Genomic DNA, 17,284 nt, shown 5'->3' with positions numbered 1-17,284 from the left:
CATACATACCACCCAGATGCAAGTCGATGAGGTCACTGTAATAAGACTCTCCCCAATAGTCTACAACAAGGAATTGGTGAAGACAGAGTTATTGAATCAGATACCTGCCCTAGCCCCACACAATCAAAGCAATATATGAGAAAGACACAGACAGAAACAAAAAAAAAAGGCAAACAAGAAACATGCAGCTATACACGTGGGCACACACATATATACATATATAAAAAATTGTATGTCTCTCTTTCTCTGTATATATACATATATGTACATACACACACAAATATATCACAAACATATATATCGGGAAGATGAGGAGACAATTCCCAGTGGGCAGGCAAGGACTTCCAAGGGGAAAAAATCAAGAAGTCTACACAGAGACACTTCACCTATTTCAGTCTGCACCGGTACCTGACACTGATGTCTTTCCTGTTCTCGCTGACAAAAGCAGAACTAATCTTGTTGCTTTTGTGCTGAGCAATATGTCAGAAGGAAACAAGTGTCACTTCTTAGGTCAGCTGCAGGAAAGGTGTAAGGGTTGATTTCTTGGAGGTGAGTGGAGTATGCGGGTGTACAGCACGCGGGTGGAAGGCGCTGACTGAGCACTGACACGAATGGCAGACGCCTAAGTGTAGCAAGATGGGTATGTGTGTTTCTGCTAAGGCAGGATCTATGTCAGAGAAGAACCTGCACAGAAGCGCGTGGAACAGAGACTGTACGTCCACAGCTGCTAGAGACAGGTACACCATGAGTCTAGCACATTCCTTTGGGGAAGAGACAGATGGGAGTACTGAGAGCACTATTTCTCACTGCATACGATTTATTCGTCGTAAAGAGGTGGCTCTTAAATTTTTCAGTATTGATCTGACAGTAGGAAACATTTTCCCAGCTCTTAAAAACAACTATCAAAGTTTATAAAGGCGAATAAGGGAAACAAAAAAAAAAGGTTCAAAAAATTTCAGATTTGACATATTTTTAAGTTAATGACTGAAAACCTGAAAAATCCACACAGGAAATCAAAGTCACAAGCATGTCCAAACAGGCGAATGCACTATAATATGAAGTACTGTCACATTAATAGCAATCCCATTCAAGGCGTCTCCTGGGATACCGCAGAAAAATGTGATAATTCTTGATTGAGATTATCCTACTTTACCTTTGCAGTGAAATACCATGATGCAAAAAGGAAGGGGGGCGGGGGAGGAAAAAAAGGGATGATAAAAGCTTAGACCACTTGTATATGACAAACTTGCCACCTGCAACAGAGCTTACAGTGTCACTTGAAATAAAGCTAACATTCCAAATCATTCATTCTTGCTATGAATGTGACTATCAAAGGCTGGTATTTTCAAAGATAATCACAGAGAACATATTAAGGCAACTAAGTAATCACAGGGTGCGAGATCATTTTCTGAATCAGAAACTAAATGTTAGATTGGGCATCCAGCTTTTAAAAGAATAAAAGACTAACTGCTCTTTGCCTGAGGCTGAGCCAATTTAAAAAAGGAAAAGACAATGAGGTAACCAAGCAGGTGCCATTATTTTGTCAAATTAAAGTTGACAATGACCTCCAAAATGTTTCCGAGTGTCATTAGTTGAAGAGCTAGTATCATCACATAAATATTCCAACTTGACAACTATTAGACGATGAGCGAAATTCCTGGAAAGAGTATTGAGCTGTCTGTACCTATTGCTAGGATCTAAATTAACTCTCAGAAAGACAGCAGGGCACCATGATGAAGAATTTATTGACAGTCTTCTCAGCATAAGTCACTTAGCAAGAACATATTATGGATGATGCAAAATGGATGGAAAATAGAAGCAAAAATTATTCTAAGTAAATGAATTCTTACCTATAGTACTGTTTTTTGTTCTTACCAGTCCAACTGAAAAATACGTTTTTTCTAAAAATGGGAAGAGGTCCAGAGGTCAGAGTTCTGAGCAAATAAAGTTAATGGAAGATGTATATAAAAGCAAAATTTTAAATTCTTCACGGACAGGAAAGACGACTAACAGGCAACACACTAAAAGATGATAAATGACTTAGAGAAGTATTCAGATAGGCTTGTCTCTCATTACAAAATACAGAATTCTGTTTCTTCTGTCAGGATCTTCAAGTATCCCGTAGTAGGAAACCACTACTAATACTATCTAAAACTTCATATTTAAATGCCTATGTCAGTGAGTGACTCTTTCCCTACAGAGAGGGAATCTGAATCACCCACTCATTACAGAGCCTAATATGTTCTACAACAGTTAATACTGGTCACTGTCTATGGGACAGCCATTACTTTCAGTCCTGCGTTGCAATCTGTCTCTATTTATGTGGACAGAGTACGTGCACAGGAGGCATACCTCCCACCCTCCCCCATTTGTACCTTTGGCTTATAAAAGGAAAGAGATTTTTTTTTTTTTTTTCAGATGACAACACCACTTTATACACTGCCCCTTCCCTTTTTTAAACTTTTGTTTACACGGTTTCATTTGGGGAAGGACCGATCAGAGACAAAAGCATGACTCCACACCTTTACACAATGGTATTGCTTGAACGCAGCGGTCACTGTTAGGTCAGTATCTTCGGCAATGCAGACGACAAAAAATTTATACTGCCCTCCTGAATAATCAATGGCTACTAGAGGCAGAAATTAACTGTACTTATGGAATATGATGATGCAGACTTTAAAAAGAAGAAATTCAGTTATTTTATTGCAAACATATGTAAAATGTCCATACAAAAGTGGCTAGAGAGGTGAAGCATGGAATTAATTTATAATCTTGTGTTTCAGTCAACACAGGTTAGAACATGCTTGCCACCCGCAACAGAATATGTTTCTTGTTAGTCCCCTGAAATAACTGGAAGAGTTGAGGCCGGTGAATTCTTTTTGACAAGAGTTTAGCTTCTGTAACCATAATGTATGATTTGCTGATAGAAATATGTTGCAAGAGGAAAGTATACCCTAGAGACTTCCTGAAGAAAAGAGATTCATTTTGCAAAGAGTGACGTACAATTTCATAATTCTGCTAGGAAATTCACAAATACACAATGTCATCTAAGATTGCTTCCATTTTGGGAGAGAGAAGTTAGTTATACAAGGGTTTAATTCTTCAGTCTTCCATATAAAATAGCAATTCTTACTCTTGGTCTTATTCTGCCCTCTCTGTTTTCTAGGCATTCTTCTATCATTCTTCAATAAGAGAGCATTATATCCTGAAGAATGTTCTCCCAGCTGCTGAGATTTCTCACTTGTGCTGACATGTCTTACATGAAAGTCATTTAGCAGCTGAGTAATCAAGACGGACTTCCAGATGAAAAGAAGAAGAAGGAAAAGAATAGTTAAGAGATGAGAGATGGTTTTAGTAAGTGCAGTAACTGGCAGGCCAGAGAACAGAGTGGAGTTACACAGAAATACACAGCATAAGGAAGAAGACACCACTGCAAAGAAAGAGTTTTTGTACAAGGCTATTCTTTTGAACCCACAAATGCAAAAGCCAGTCAGATCACAAAACTGTCGAAGTCCTCAAGATTGTTCTTCGCACTTGTAGTACCTATTTGCTTTGGTAACCACTCAGTCCTGCTGCTTTGGCACACCTTTATGGAGCATCAAACGTACCCAATCCTGGCCGAGTAGTAATTGGCGGGAAGTCACAAGACTTCCTCTGGTGAACCTTCACTGCTTAATCAAGCTCCCTCTTCACAGGCATAGAATTGGCTCTTCAATCCAAGCAACAAGCCAAAACATTTTCCACACACCTGTTCCACTATTACCATTTCTGACCTCTGACCTTTGTAATCAGGTGCATAATTCTGGGCCTGTCACGTATACGCACATTGCATTTGCCTGTTGGATATTGGACTCCTTGCAATTGAGGGTTCTTTTTTTCCAAATCATTATATTACTATCAGCATTATCTGAACCAGATACTCCTCCACTCATATGCTTGCCAGATCAGATGACACTAATTCAATTCAATTTCAAGTACACATAACATGCCTTGAACAGCCTGACATGGATACCTTTCGGTACACGTGTGCATTTCTGCTCTGCACAACTTTGTCAGAAGTAGCCAGTGTGCTGGGCTCTGCAGTGAGGAAGATGTTCTGTGATGGTCCCTTGTAAGGACACTACCTTGATAATCCAACACAATAGAGAAAGCACACACAATTTCACAATGACTTCCTTGACGTACAAACAAGGTTCTCTTACTGCGACAGTTTTATGTGAATGGCAGCTAGGTAACCCCTGCAATTTTCTAGCTGTAATATCCAGTAATATGCAGAAAGTCAGCCAGCCATTATTAATAGTTGGAGAATTACCTCCTAGGCCTCAGGTAAAGACAAGCAAACTAAGTCTCTGCTGACAGGGAAGTCCCAGAATTAGAAGTAACACTGAAAAAACACAGCCTCAAAAAGATAGTAGAAAAGGGAGTATGGATTCACACTGGACTCTCATCTCTAGGCTATAATGGCCCAATTGCCTCTAAAATCCAAGCAGCTATGGACTACTGCACAAGCACTTGATAAGAAAACATTAAAAAACAAACCAAGTCCTGATGGATACCTGCTTCTCCCCGAAGGGCCTTCTCCACAGCAACCCCTCTCTCCTCGAGCTGCCTCTGCTTCTCTTCCACTTGTTCAAGCTGCCGCTGGATGATCTGTTCAGAGAAGAAAGGAGCAGAACCTCACCAACAGCAATTCTCCTGCTCTGTCTGCAGCACTTATCCCGCACTAAGTGACTTCAGTCAAATCGGGCTTTTCAAAAACCAAGTATTCGTATTCAACAATACACTGCTTCAAAAGCCAATGGCTTCCAAAGCTAGCATCACAGTCCCTCCAGTGACAACCTCCTCGCCACCTCCTTGCATCCTATCCCTTAATTTTGCAAACCCCTTGATACTCACTTATTTGCTACAACTCCAATCACCTTCCTAAACGCTGAGGTGATGCTACCCAGTCAGCTGAGCCCCCACCTTGGATTTTAAACATATCTCATCACCTATAGATGATGCCAGCAGTTTTCCAACAGATTCTCTGGCAATTAAAGGTTAATTTGGTAACACTTCACCCAGCAGCACAATCTAGCATTGAAAGGTGCATCTTCATCAGGTATTATCTGACTACCACTTTTCCATTCCATGCATGATGCTTCATTCATTTCCAGCTAGGAAGGTGTTATGGTCATCATTTTTCGCACTGTAAAACTATCATGATAGGTTTCAGCCATTTTTCCCACATCTGTGACATGTTACCAAATTTGAAAGAGGGAGTAGGAGGAGGGACAATCATATTCCATCTCTGGATCCTCTTCTGACACACTCAGAGGAATGTCAGGATCGAGTATCAGGATCACGGTGCTTTCACATAAGAGTTAACTGTCTGCTGTGACAAGAAGATTGTGAGACACTACCTGAGCTCTGTGTAACCTCTTTAGCTCCTCTTGCTTGGCTTGTCTACGGGCAGCTTTCTGTACTCGCCGGGTCAGCTTGGCATTCAGTTCCTCTTCTGTGTAGGCTCTCTGAAGGTAGGAAAAACAGGAGCAGATTTTATTTGCATGCTCAGAGGTACAGGGGGAGGGACGATCATTTTCTCTTCCAAAATCTCAGAAGGGAGGTGTTCTGTCTTTGCCATGGCTGTGTCAAAACTCAAGCTTCTGTAGGCAAAGGTGTTTACAGTGCAGTGAGCAACAATTTCAGGGTCCAATCAGGAGTGAAGAAGCATATAAGCCAACTGCAAAGCTGTGATTTTATATGATGTCCCACCCCTGTCTTCCACTGCTATATGAAACTTCTCCCCAAAGATCAAATCAATTCTTATTCTATTTCTCAACAGATTTAGCCAAATGGATTTGGTTAAATCAATGAGTACTATATAGAGGGGTCACCTTGATTTCATTTCAAAAGAAGGTAAAGGCATGTCTACATGAACAGTTACAGCAGTACAAGGTAAGAAATGGTCACAGACTAGCAAAGTTGTATTGGTATTCCCCTCTCCCTATTTTATTCTGGAGCAAGAACATCCATAGTTGGGAGTTATACTAGTAATGGTATATAACGGTATATAAACTGGTAATGACTACCTGTGTAAATTTGTGCAACTTTTCTACGAATCAAGAAGGCAAAAAGATATTTGAAAGCAGAAAGACATTCCAGTATGAGATGGGAAATCCCAAGAGCAACCCCCTAAACTGGCTGGTGTAAAACAGAGCAAACAACCCCTAAACTAAAACGTTACACTACCAAAAGGAAAAAGGCTATGATTAGAGAAACAGAAAGCTATTTCCTCCTTTTCTTTTCTCTCAGTGAAACTAGTTTAAAAATAAGTAAGTCTTTTTAACATTACTGAAATGGGGTTTAGCATCTTATCAGGCATACTAGTTGGTTGTGTTGTAGTCTAAGAGGACTTCCTTTCAGACTTTTAAGAGTGTCAAAGAAACTTCACAATTGCATTAAGTGAACTACAGTGAAGAAAAGAATTCTCTTCCCACATACATGCATGTAAGCTTTAAGGGGCAGCTGTAAACAGGTGTCTTCCACTTCTGGAACGAGATCTTCTCCACGGACAGTCAACTTTAAGGACAAAATGTTAAGACAGACCACCCTGAAATTTACTTTTTCTAGCTATCATACTGCCACATTGGTCAGTCTATCTCTGCTTTATTGTTATCAGTGACAGTTTAAGATAAGACCACAGCTCTATTAAAAATCCCTCAGACAGGTGGTTAGCAAGCACCATCGTTAAAGCTCCAAGAAGTTAACACTTTAATCTTTCTCTCTTTTTTTTAACACACAAAATCCACAATGATACCCGAATCGGAAGGTAAAGTTATAGACGGTGTGACTTTCCTATCCCATGTAACACTGTTGGGACTGTGAAGACAAGATAATAAGAATTTCAGAAAGTAGCAACATTCCTGAAACAGAAATGCAAGTTTTGTCTTGCTTCTAGCTTGACACAGAGTTTCACTAAGAATTCCATGAACTCAACAATTTTTAAGGACGCTAAGTGCAACGGTTCACTTGAACTCATATTCTAAGTATTAAGAATATGCATACATATTTCATGGCCTTGAAAACCCATTTTTTCCTGAAGTTTAAAGATCACCCACATCACTCTGTTCAGTGGTGCACTGCCGTGCACTGGTAATTGCATGCATTCTAACCAGACAGACAATTTGGAGCTCAATGCATTTTTGGTAGACAACCTCTACAAAGAATTTTCTGCCCACGTCTGCCAACATCTTACGCATGCACAGTCAATGTTCGTGATGTTAGTGCACATGTGATGGGTAGCTATGGATTCAATGGGTTAATATAGGGACATGCAATGCAGCAATGGCCAACTAGTGGGAATGGAGACACTACCTTTGACGAATATGATCTCTTGAATGCCAAGGCGTGTGGTACATAAATCGACTTTAAAGAGGGAATGGTAAAGGAAAAAAAAACAACAAACAAACGTACAAAATGAAGCAAAATCAGTTCAACATTGAAAACAGATGCACAGTAATAAAACAAAGCTGTTTTTAAATTAAGCATAAAATTGTGCAAATGCTGAACACGACCCAGACTGATGAAGCACAATGGAACTTCTGTTTGCAAAATCATGATTCTAGCACTCTCATGAAGGCAATTAGCTTTGGCAGCCTCTTTGAAGATTCAGTTAACTTGGAAATACCTTTTTCTAGGGGAATTATTTCGCCTTTATCCACCTATGGTTTTAATGTCCACCGAGCAAGTATGTGTACATATACACACAAAATTTTGGTTTAGGATTTAGAATAATGTCTTATGCTGGGGCATGTTTGGTATGAACCAGCTCTACCAACCACGTATTACCCCGTCAAACAATTCTCCATTTACAATCTGGTTCACAACCTCTCCTAGGAGTTGTGTTTATTTCAAGGTTTTAAATTATCTCTACTTCATAGAAATGATCATTTGCATTTAACTAACATCATAAATCTTCCTCACTGCTTTGTGACAGGAGAAACACCAGATGGGCTCAGAGTGGGTTACATGTCCTACAGTAATGGAATCTCCCTGTCTAAAAAGAAAGCCTCCAGAGAGCTGGAGGAGCTAAAATTATGAGGAGGAGGAGGAGGAGAAAAGGAGGAGAAAAATCACTGCCTTCTCTATCCAAGGACATTCTGTGTTATCCCATACCTAAAAATAAGGCGAGTAAACTACTTAGGGTTTGTAAGAGGTAAATTTCCCCTGTGTCATTTCAGAGGGCATTGTGCCATTCTGGGCAAACAGCCAGCATTTTGCATTTTCACATTCAATTAACTAAAACCAGTCACAAATGAAAAGCCACAGAACAACTTCAGCACGTACACAAACTTCAGTAAAAAGCAAGATACCTGCGGTAGTAAAACACGCTTCTCATCACAATACTACAATTGTACAGGAACAATGACAAACACGCACAGTGACACACACCTATAAACGCAAGACCCACGGGGCATTTACATTAGGAATTCTTTACAAGATGCTTCTCTTGAAAGACACTACATTAAACAACACTGAATTAATTCACTGCTGATCACAAAGAACAGGCTAAACAGAGCAAGCTGTCTGGATAGGAAGCTCACTACAACTACAAAAAAAGCAGCACAAGCAGAATTTCAGTTTAGAGAAGGGGTTCATATAAAAGTTATGTGGCACACAGGAAGTCAACTCTTACCCATAATAAGTAGCAGGCAGTTTGTAATTTAAACAAATATAACCCCCACCCCAAATCAGTACAAACCCACTTTTGTCAGTCTCGAAGTTCAGTTACATTTCTTTTGGCAATAAGGCATTCCAGTGTTTGCATGTATGTTCTACATCCTTGGACAGGATGCAGCAAAACCAGGTAAGTGCAGTTCTCAAATTTGTTTTCTCTACATAAATTCATTCTCAAAACTATTCTTTAGAAAATAGGCACATGCTGAGTGAAGAAATTCTTAATGTAACTTCAGCAACAGCAAATGGGAGGAAATGAGACACCACCACCATAACCTTGGCAGAGCCGGTGAGATATTTTCAGTATTAGGATTCCAGGCATCTGCCACTGTTGCCTAACCCCTCCAATGCTTAGTGATGTGATTTTTTTTTTTTTTCTGCAAAAGCCATTTTAAATCAAACTAGCTCAGCACAGAAAAAAAAAGTGACCATCAAGGCATACCGAAGTTTGAAAACAGGCATGGACCTTATTGAAACCCTCCTTCCTCCTGAAGGAGCTTACAAGGCAGAACAGCATCTCTAACTCTTATCTGAACCCCCTGTATCGTATATCTGTCCTCTGCTAGCCACAGGTACCTCGTTCTTCTGCATCTCTTGGAAAATGCAGAATTTGTCATGAAACGCCTTGAGGACATGCAAGGAGGAATGAAAGGGGGAGAGAAAAAAGGGAATAAAATAAAAACAAAGTAATCTTCCTCTTAGAAGAGATCTAGAACAACTTGGGAGAGAGGTTAAAAGAGAGGCAAGTAAATACAGAAAATTCCTACTTACTTCATCAACTCCTTCCACCAGCTTTAAATTCATTAGTTATTCTAATTCATTCCACTATACACACATGGTAAGCATTTCTTGCCACCTGAGCCACGTATCAACTAGATCCTGTCATTTGAGACTGATTTGGCCACACGGGATGACAAGTTTGAGATGGGAGGCACAGATCACTGTGTCTGTGACACTACCCTCTAAGATGCTCTCTTCTTCCCAAGTTTTTTTAACATAAGAACCAGGCACCACCAGAAAGGCACGGGGGAACACATTTTTCACTCTTCAGTACCAGAAGGGCCTTAGTATTCTGTGGGGTCAATGAAATGTCTACTTATTCCTCCAAACCTTGCAAACTCTGTCTAGCGGAGCTTAGAAGCTCTCACGAATGCAAGAGGGCCTCTTCCCCATTACTATGATTGAGCAGTTCCTTACATTTTTCACTTATTTTTTTATTAATAGTGCCATCCTAAAAGTGAAATAAATGGGGGCTTGCGACTATGTATTTCAGCTTCGCAGTTGTTATCTACACACACAGACATATGGAAATACTCGGCAATGGACTTGATCTTAAAGGTCTTTTCCAACCTAAATGATTCTATGATTCTAAGCCCTCAAAGAAAACAGGGTCAAAATGGAAGAAACAGTTGATGGCCCACCTTTTCTCCAAAAAGAGAAAGTACTAGTTCAGACTGTACACATTCTCTTCTGCCAGGAAAAATAAGCAAACCTGCATGATCTGTAAAACCTGCAGCTTGTAGATCATCAACTAGAAGATAAGCTGTCTTGACTATATTCTTGATGTATGCAAAAGTACATTCCTGTCTGTAGTTTGCCTGGAATTTTACCACTTCAATCTATCAAAGAGGCTGGTAAAATAGTATCCTAAAATCGGACTCTTACAAAAATTGAGAACTATCTCATTTTTATGTTTTTGCAATAACATTAGAGCCAGTGAAATTTACTCTTCTGACATTAAATGTCTGTTTTCTGTAAATCATTATCATGTTCACAACAGGGACAAAATTTGCTATTCTGACCGTGATATTCGTTGTAAAGTAATGTCACAGTGAGACAACAGATCCTTCACATAATAACAGTGGGGAGTATCTTGCAATTGTGAAACCAAGTGAAACCAAGTTGTTTTAGGCAGAACAGTCGGCCAACTTACAGGAAAGCCTGTTCCATGGGAGAAACAGTAAGAACAATGAAAATCATCCAAGTTTCTGATGTGATTCTCTGAGCCTGTGACCTGCATGATGCTAGCTAGATCTATTTAAAATGCATTTCCCATCTGCCTACCTCTCGCTTGGATTTCTGGGAGGAGCGTTCCAGAATATCATCACTGGAGAGGTCGGAGTCCTCTGAGAAACTCAAGTGTTGACGGAGCTGCAAATCTGAAAGGCCGGGAATAAAAAGGGGAAGTTAGAGAAGCAGTAACTATTCTCTCTGTAAACATTTCAGAACTCAGTGGTAAGTTGTTTGAGCTTCAAAAATACTTGCTCCTTTTATGCCAGTCTCAGTTGCTTCGCCTGGGATTACACAGTGATGAAAGAAGCACTGCTCCACAAAAGGACCAATATTAGTTAGAAGCTTCATTCTACGAGAGCATCACTTTCTGCAAATGCTGTTAAAAACAACAGATTCCAACAAACAGTGCTTATTCCTCAAATTAGCCTAAGGCAGAAGATAAATGTCCCTTGTATATATCGAGAGCGAAGCTTTTATTTAAAGATCTATTTTTTTCAGTGGCATATCAACTAATTCTGTCAATACACAAACATTCTAGTTGCTAGCGCTTATCTTGATCTGCCCATTTGACACTGCGGAGCAGCGTCATTCAGCGCAGTAGCCGAATGACAAAGTAAACCAAATTTACTTTCCAGGATACCTAGTTGTAGGAAAAGTACATAGTGCAGAGGCAGAGGCCCATATCTATTATACCTGCAGCGGTAACCAATGGAGAAGGTTTGTGCTTGCCAGAATCCACAGTGGCACTACTTGAGGGAGTACTTGGGCAGGATTTGTCATCAGTCTTTTTCTTCTTGTCTTTCTTATACCCAGAGAAAACAGACTTCCATAACGACCTAGGCTTTGTTGCTTCCTCTGTCCCACCACTAGACTTGTCGGAAAGCCTGCTGTCATTTTTTGATTTCTTCTCCTTTTTGTTCTTACGAGGGGAGAAAAGAGAAGTTCTTTTCTTACTCTTCCCACTGGAGCCTTCTGAAGAGGTAACAGACCCTTCAGGTCCAGCCACATCAGCAGCAGGAGTGGAAAACTTCTCACTAACAACATCATGCTTTCGTGTGGATCCCTCTGCTATTTTCAAGGCCAGATGTTTTGGAGAGTCATAAAACAACTCTTTGGTCTTCAAGGGCATAGAAGATGCCTTTCGTGCCCTTGTGGCCCCAGCAGCAGCAGCTGCAGCCATTTCCATATCTTTCATCTTACACAACTGCTTAGCCATGGCATCACGCAGTGCTTGGCTCTTGACAGACTTCTCTCTGGCTCTCATTCTTTCTTCAGCAAGCTCCTTGGCCTCCGCAGAAATTTCAGGCAACGCTCTCTTCTTTTGGTTAACTCCTCCTTCCATTGAGGGTGGACCACCATTTTCTTTGACCAAGGGTAAAAGTAGTGGTTTCTCTGGCCTTGGCCTACTGGTAGGAGGTGTAAAGAACTTCTCATGAAGACTCGAGTCCTCTGTCCTGTCATCATACGTGTCTTCTACATCATCAGCAAATGGAATCTCATCCACACTCTCTGCAAAGGACTTCCGCACATCATTTTTTTTGGCCTGGGTTGACTCTTTGGCAGCGGAGGTCGGCTCATGCCGTGGGGGAGCAGGAGGTGTTGATGCTGGTGTTGGAGGTGACCTGGCTTCAACCTCATTCTGCCAGACTGCTTGATGCCTCTTTCGACGCAAAGTGGCTGGTTCTTCACCCTGAGGAGGTGGTGGTGGGGGACTTGATGGAGGAGTAAGCATGGTAGAGTCAGAAGTGTTGAAGCTCTGGCTAGCCATAGTTCTCATGTTAGATGAGCTCTCCTGAAGGCCAAGTCCAGAACTACTGGATACGTCTCTCCTTACTTCACTGGAACTCTTTAGGTCTTTTTCTGATGGAGATTTTGGAGTGAGCAGAGAAATCTGCTCATTTTCTAGCTTGGACAGTCCCTGTCTTCTTGGGGCAGGCTGGGGTTTCACAAGATGGATCCTTTCATCCCCTGAAATATTCTCACTATTAAAAGTCTTCAGAGGAGTTGTCTCAAGGGCAGATACAGTATAGTTCGTCTCTGAGCGTCTATTTCTGTCTACTGGGGTGAGCCCTAAACTCCTCCGAATTTCAGCACTCTTCATCCAGAACTCTTCTACAAGGTTACTCCGCTTCAGGGCTTCTTCGGCAGTAGTAGGGCTCCCCAGTTTTTCCACCTCGCTATCCTGGCCCCTAAGGACCAGTTTGGCTAAAGGAGTAGACGTTAAGGCTGGGACCGGTTGGAAACATACTGGAGGCTCCACTGGGGATGGAATGGATGTTTCAGCAGAAGGCAAAGGCTGGGAACAAATAGGCATTTGAACAGATGTTGGGGATGAAGCCAATGTTGGTGCTGCTGGCTGAGACTCTGCTAGTGATGTAGGTGCAATGGCTTCTGGTGATGCGACTGGCTGGGATAACACTGGAGATGTTGGCACCAAAGGGCTCTTAACTTTCCTGTCTTTTGGAATTTCATCCTTTGGTCCTTCTTCAGGAATGAAAGGCTCAGGAAAAAAGCGTGCCTCTGGGGATTTTATTGCACGGGATACTTCAGCCAGGGTATCTTTTACATCCTACAAAAAAATGAAAAAGGGAAATATTAATAGTCACTGGCTACATCAGAATACTGTTCCATATATTTTTTTTTTGCTTTTAACAAAGTTAGCAATAAGGAAACCATGTAAATATTGAAATATGAAAAAACCCACACGTGGCATCCCATTCGCAGGCCTGGAACATCACTCAGGATTTCTCATCAGCTATGGTTAATTTTTCTGCCCGTTGTATAAACCATCCTCTGCAGATGACAACAAGGCAAATGTGACTTTTGGAACTAAAAATCCCAGAAATCTGCTCCTATCTTTTCCTGCTCTCCCTTCAAGTCTCCAACTCTGCATATTGTGGTAGTCACTTATCTCAAGACAGATTTGATGCAAGTCTCTCCAGCTCTCCCCTATACAGCACTTCCTGCTCGCTATCATCTGCTGTAATGTTTTCTTAAAGCAAGGGGCGCTTTCTCTGTCAAGAATAAATTAGGCTGCAATTCCCTTGAGCCCTAATGCTCTGAGAAGTCATGGTTTTCACCTCCTACATCCAGACTGCCATATCACTCAGTAGCACAATTCATTGTTTTACAATTGAACCCTTTGACAGTGGACTCCTCTTACTGAGTTCTGGTGTTATTCTTTCCAGTGACATTTTTCGCACCAGCTTCCTTCTGGATGCAGACAGTTTGGTTTAACTGACACTCGATCATTAAGCATGAACCTCTATATCTGTGTGCTTGCGTGACACGCATTAAACACACAGGTCTCGAGTACTGCATTTAGGCACTGTCCTGATATAAACACTAACTCTGTCTAACAGAATCACTAGTTGGTCCTGAAAAAACGCCTTAATGTTAACAGAAAGTGGACGTCATCAGCAATTGCTGTTGGCAAACCAGCCTCATCCTGTAGTGTGTCCATTTTAAAAGTAAACTGGCTTATGACAAAACTCTCTAGGATAAAGCCTAATCTTTTAGTAAAAACAAACACTTGGAAGGGAAAAATTTAAATTGAACATTTTAAAGGGTCATGTACTTCCTACTCTTACACACCAGTAGCTGGAAACACCACAGTATGCTTGCATACCGACTCCAGGGCTGACAACACGACAGTACATCATTGATCTCCTCTAGGTGGTTCTGCTCTGGCAGGGGCCTCGGACTAGATGATCTTTCAAGGTCCCTTCCAATCCCTAACATTCTGTGATTCTGTGACATGTCTCACTTCCGTAAGCTGAGCTATGTTGTTACTCTAGAATAAATAAGCACTGCTTTGGTTATTACTAAGTAATACAAATATAATTTTGAACTGCAACTGTTCAGAATCTGCTTTTGGTACAGAAAAGAAAGCCAAACCAGGATAAACAGGAAACACCTCACTTATGGCTCCCTTCACACATTATATGTATCTCTTGTTAACTGCACATTGAAACTAAAATATCCGATATAATTATTTTTGGGGCTTTGTGACGGGAACTTGTGTGACTGTGACAGAGCCACTGCACTCTGAAGATAGGAAAGAAAGAGAGCAAGTTATTTTTAAGTCTCAATGAAGTCAGACTTCAAGAAGATCAACTTAAATTATACAGACAGGAAAGGAGGAAAGCCTACTGCTGTTAGTCCTCATTAGTTTATCCAACAAACTGTTCTATTGAACTACAGGTACTAAGTAGAAAACTTCAAAGATTCCCCTTCTTACCTCTGTTTGTTTTGCTTTGGGACTCTCAACTGGAGACAGAGGAAGAACAGTGTCACTAGATGACTGGATAGGGATGGATGGCTTGCACGGATCTAGGGAAAGCAAAAATGTTTCCAAACACACATGAGATCGGTAATATTCTATTGGTTTTATGTTATACACAGCAAGTAGTGACAGATTTCTGAGCTTTTTAAAAATTCTAGATTGGACATCTGGAATCTAGACAAAAAATTTTAAATGTCCAAAATGGTACAAGCTTCTTACCATAAAAACTTCTACAAGAAAAAGCAGTTAGATGGGTTCTTACACTTTAGGAAGCTGTAATTAATGGATTCAGAACACTCTTCTCAATGTTGACGCAAGCACATACCTTGCTACCAAGAGCAGCGAGATGGTTCAAATCCAAAAGACAGTTTAGATATTTATTAGATTTAAGAGAAGACAATTTCAAATGCAATTACAATCATTCAAACACTGATGGGAAAGCTATTACCTTCTGTCACACTGCAAGAAGCACCTTCTGCTCCTTCTTCATCTTCTTCATCGTCAGAGACTTTTAGTTCTGGCTCTTCTACGCCACCTTGATGCAAGCGGAACTCTGCTTCTGCATCAGATGGGATGTCATCTGATCATGGATGGGGTGGGGGGAAAAAAAAAAGAGATCTTGGATAAAAGTCCATCAGGACACCTGTTTCTTATTCAAAAATCTTTCATAATTCTTTCTTTCTATTCACATGGTGCTAATCACTTTCATAACCTGAACACCTAAATGTTTCACTGCCTTTTTTGTGTGTTAGAGTCACTTAAGTCGTAAATGATGGACCATTAGTACAAATAATTAGTGATTGAAGTCATATCTTACCAGTTTTCTCAAAATTATTCAATGTTTTCTGGCATATGCAGTTAGTTTTATGCTAGGAAGGGAAAATGTTTGGCACAATATTGTGGACTTTTCACAAATTTACTTCTATTTCTGTTATTCAGCGGGATTAGTACTGAATAGACACATGACCAAGCCCTCTAGTTAGCAGATGGAGAGAGGCCACAAGAAATTTCGTCTACAACCCATGGCATTGAGGTTCTTCTGTTTCTTTTTGTCCTTCACTCCCAGCTCCCTCTTGACTATTTGAAACAAACTTCTACATCACTAAAAATAAGATTAGGTTTAAGTACCCTCATACAAAGTATTTTCTGCCAATACAATTCTGTTCACAAAATAGGTTTAAATGATGCATGGAGGTACCCTACCGTCATCTAGCTCTGCACCCGTGTCGCCCTCTTCACCTGCCTGCCCTTCTGTGTCTGCAGGCTCTGTGCCCAGCTCGTCCTCCACGTCATTATCCTCACATGGAGCTAGAGTATATTTAAATATTGAAGGGAAAAAAAAAGAAAAAAAAAAACAAAAACAACTATACAGTGAAAAGGTTCTACATTGAACTGTACTAACAGTTTATAGTGGAGATATTTATTAATTACTGCCAAAACAATAAATCTTGAAATGTGTCACCTGGAAAGGCATCTATGGTGAAATGATACTTCCAGACTCGAATGAATCAAGGAATGCCTGCCCTTGGGGAGTCTCCAAGGCATTTGCAGTGAAAGCAGTCAGGGCTTTTCTGAGCAACAGGCCTTGTGAAAAAATTAAACAAGGAGAGGACTGGGAGGACATCAAACCAGAATAAAGTTTACTGTTCTTCCAGGAAGACTATTTTTTTTTTTTCTTTACCACACCAGAACAGTTACCACCACTTTACAGCATATGAGTATTCGGTGAAAACTGAAATCTCACAATGTACCACAACCGCCCATCTTGAAATTGAAAGAGGCTTTTGAGGGTGTAAGTCAGAGACAGAGTCTAGCTCTGGGACTGATCACTATTACGTTTGGAAACTGTTTAACTCTGTGCAGCTACCAAAGCTCTGTCTTTAGTAAAAGGGTCTAAGAGACTTGATATGCTGCACAAGTAACTAGGACACAAATTAACTGAGGTATTTTGAAGTAAATAAAATATATATTCAAAACTTTCCTTTCTGTTACAGATCATAATTTGATTTGCTGGGTTAAAATAAAGAAAAAAGATTCTTGAATTTATAACTCTGAAAAGGGAGTCTGACCTTACTACTTGTGACTGGATTTAATTACAGGAGGAGAGACAAGACCAAACTGCAGGGTTTAAATTTCATTATTAAATGATACTTTTTAAAAAAACCCATAAATCTTATGACACCTTGTCCCATCTCTAGTGCTAGGGATGATTTGCTTAATTTTTTTATTAGGCATTTTCATAAAACATAATTTAAATATAAAAAAAGA

The 17,284-nt window shown here is 40.4% G+C and overlaps 1 protein-coding gene across 5 annotated transcripts in view; it reads right to left on the bottom strand.

Moving 5' to 3' along the window:
* The window catches only part of MICAL3 (microtubule associated monooxygenase, calponin and LIM domain containing 3), a 105,108-nt gene that overhangs the window by 13,889 nt on the left and 73,935 nt on the right, over nucleotides 1–17,284 (bottom strand). For 3 of the 5 annotated variants that reach the window (XM_086479300.1, XM_086479309.1, XM_086479333.1), the window contains 8 exons: nucleotides 16,220–16,324; nucleotides 15,465–15,596; nucleotides 14,972–15,063; nucleotides 11,425–13,300; nucleotides 10,783–10,877; nucleotides 7,357–7,407; nucleotides 5,403–5,510; nucleotides 4,557–4,650 (listed from right to left, as the gene is read on the bottom strand). In XM_086479300.1, coding sequence (XP_086335426.1) covers nucleotides 4,557–4,650; nucleotides 5,403–5,510; nucleotides 7,357–7,407; nucleotides 10,783–10,877; nucleotides 11,425–13,300; nucleotides 14,972–15,063; nucleotides 15,465–15,596; nucleotides 16,220–16,324 — 2,553 coding nt within the window. The remainder of the gene's footprint in view (nucleotides 1–4,556; nucleotides 4,651–5,402; nucleotides 5,511–7,356; nucleotides 7,408–10,782; nucleotides 10,878–11,424; nucleotides 13,301–14,971; nucleotides 15,064–15,464; nucleotides 15,597–16,219; nucleotides 16,325–17,284) is intronic. The other 2 variants (XM_086479318.1, XM_086479325.1) reach the window with 1 other exon arrangement.

The sequence above is a fragment of the Leptosomus discolor genome, chromosome 1 (assembly GCF_034619465.1).
Source record: "Leptosomus discolor isolate bLepDis1 chromosome 1, bLepDis1.hap2, whole genome shotgun sequence".
In the NCBI taxonomy this organism is placed as follows: Eukaryota; Metazoa; Chordata; class Aves; order Leptosomiformes; family Leptosomidae; genus Leptosomus; species Leptosomus discolor.
The sequence above is the reverse complement of the archived record's forward strand: the minus strand, read 5'-3'. Positions and strand labels throughout refer to the sequence as shown.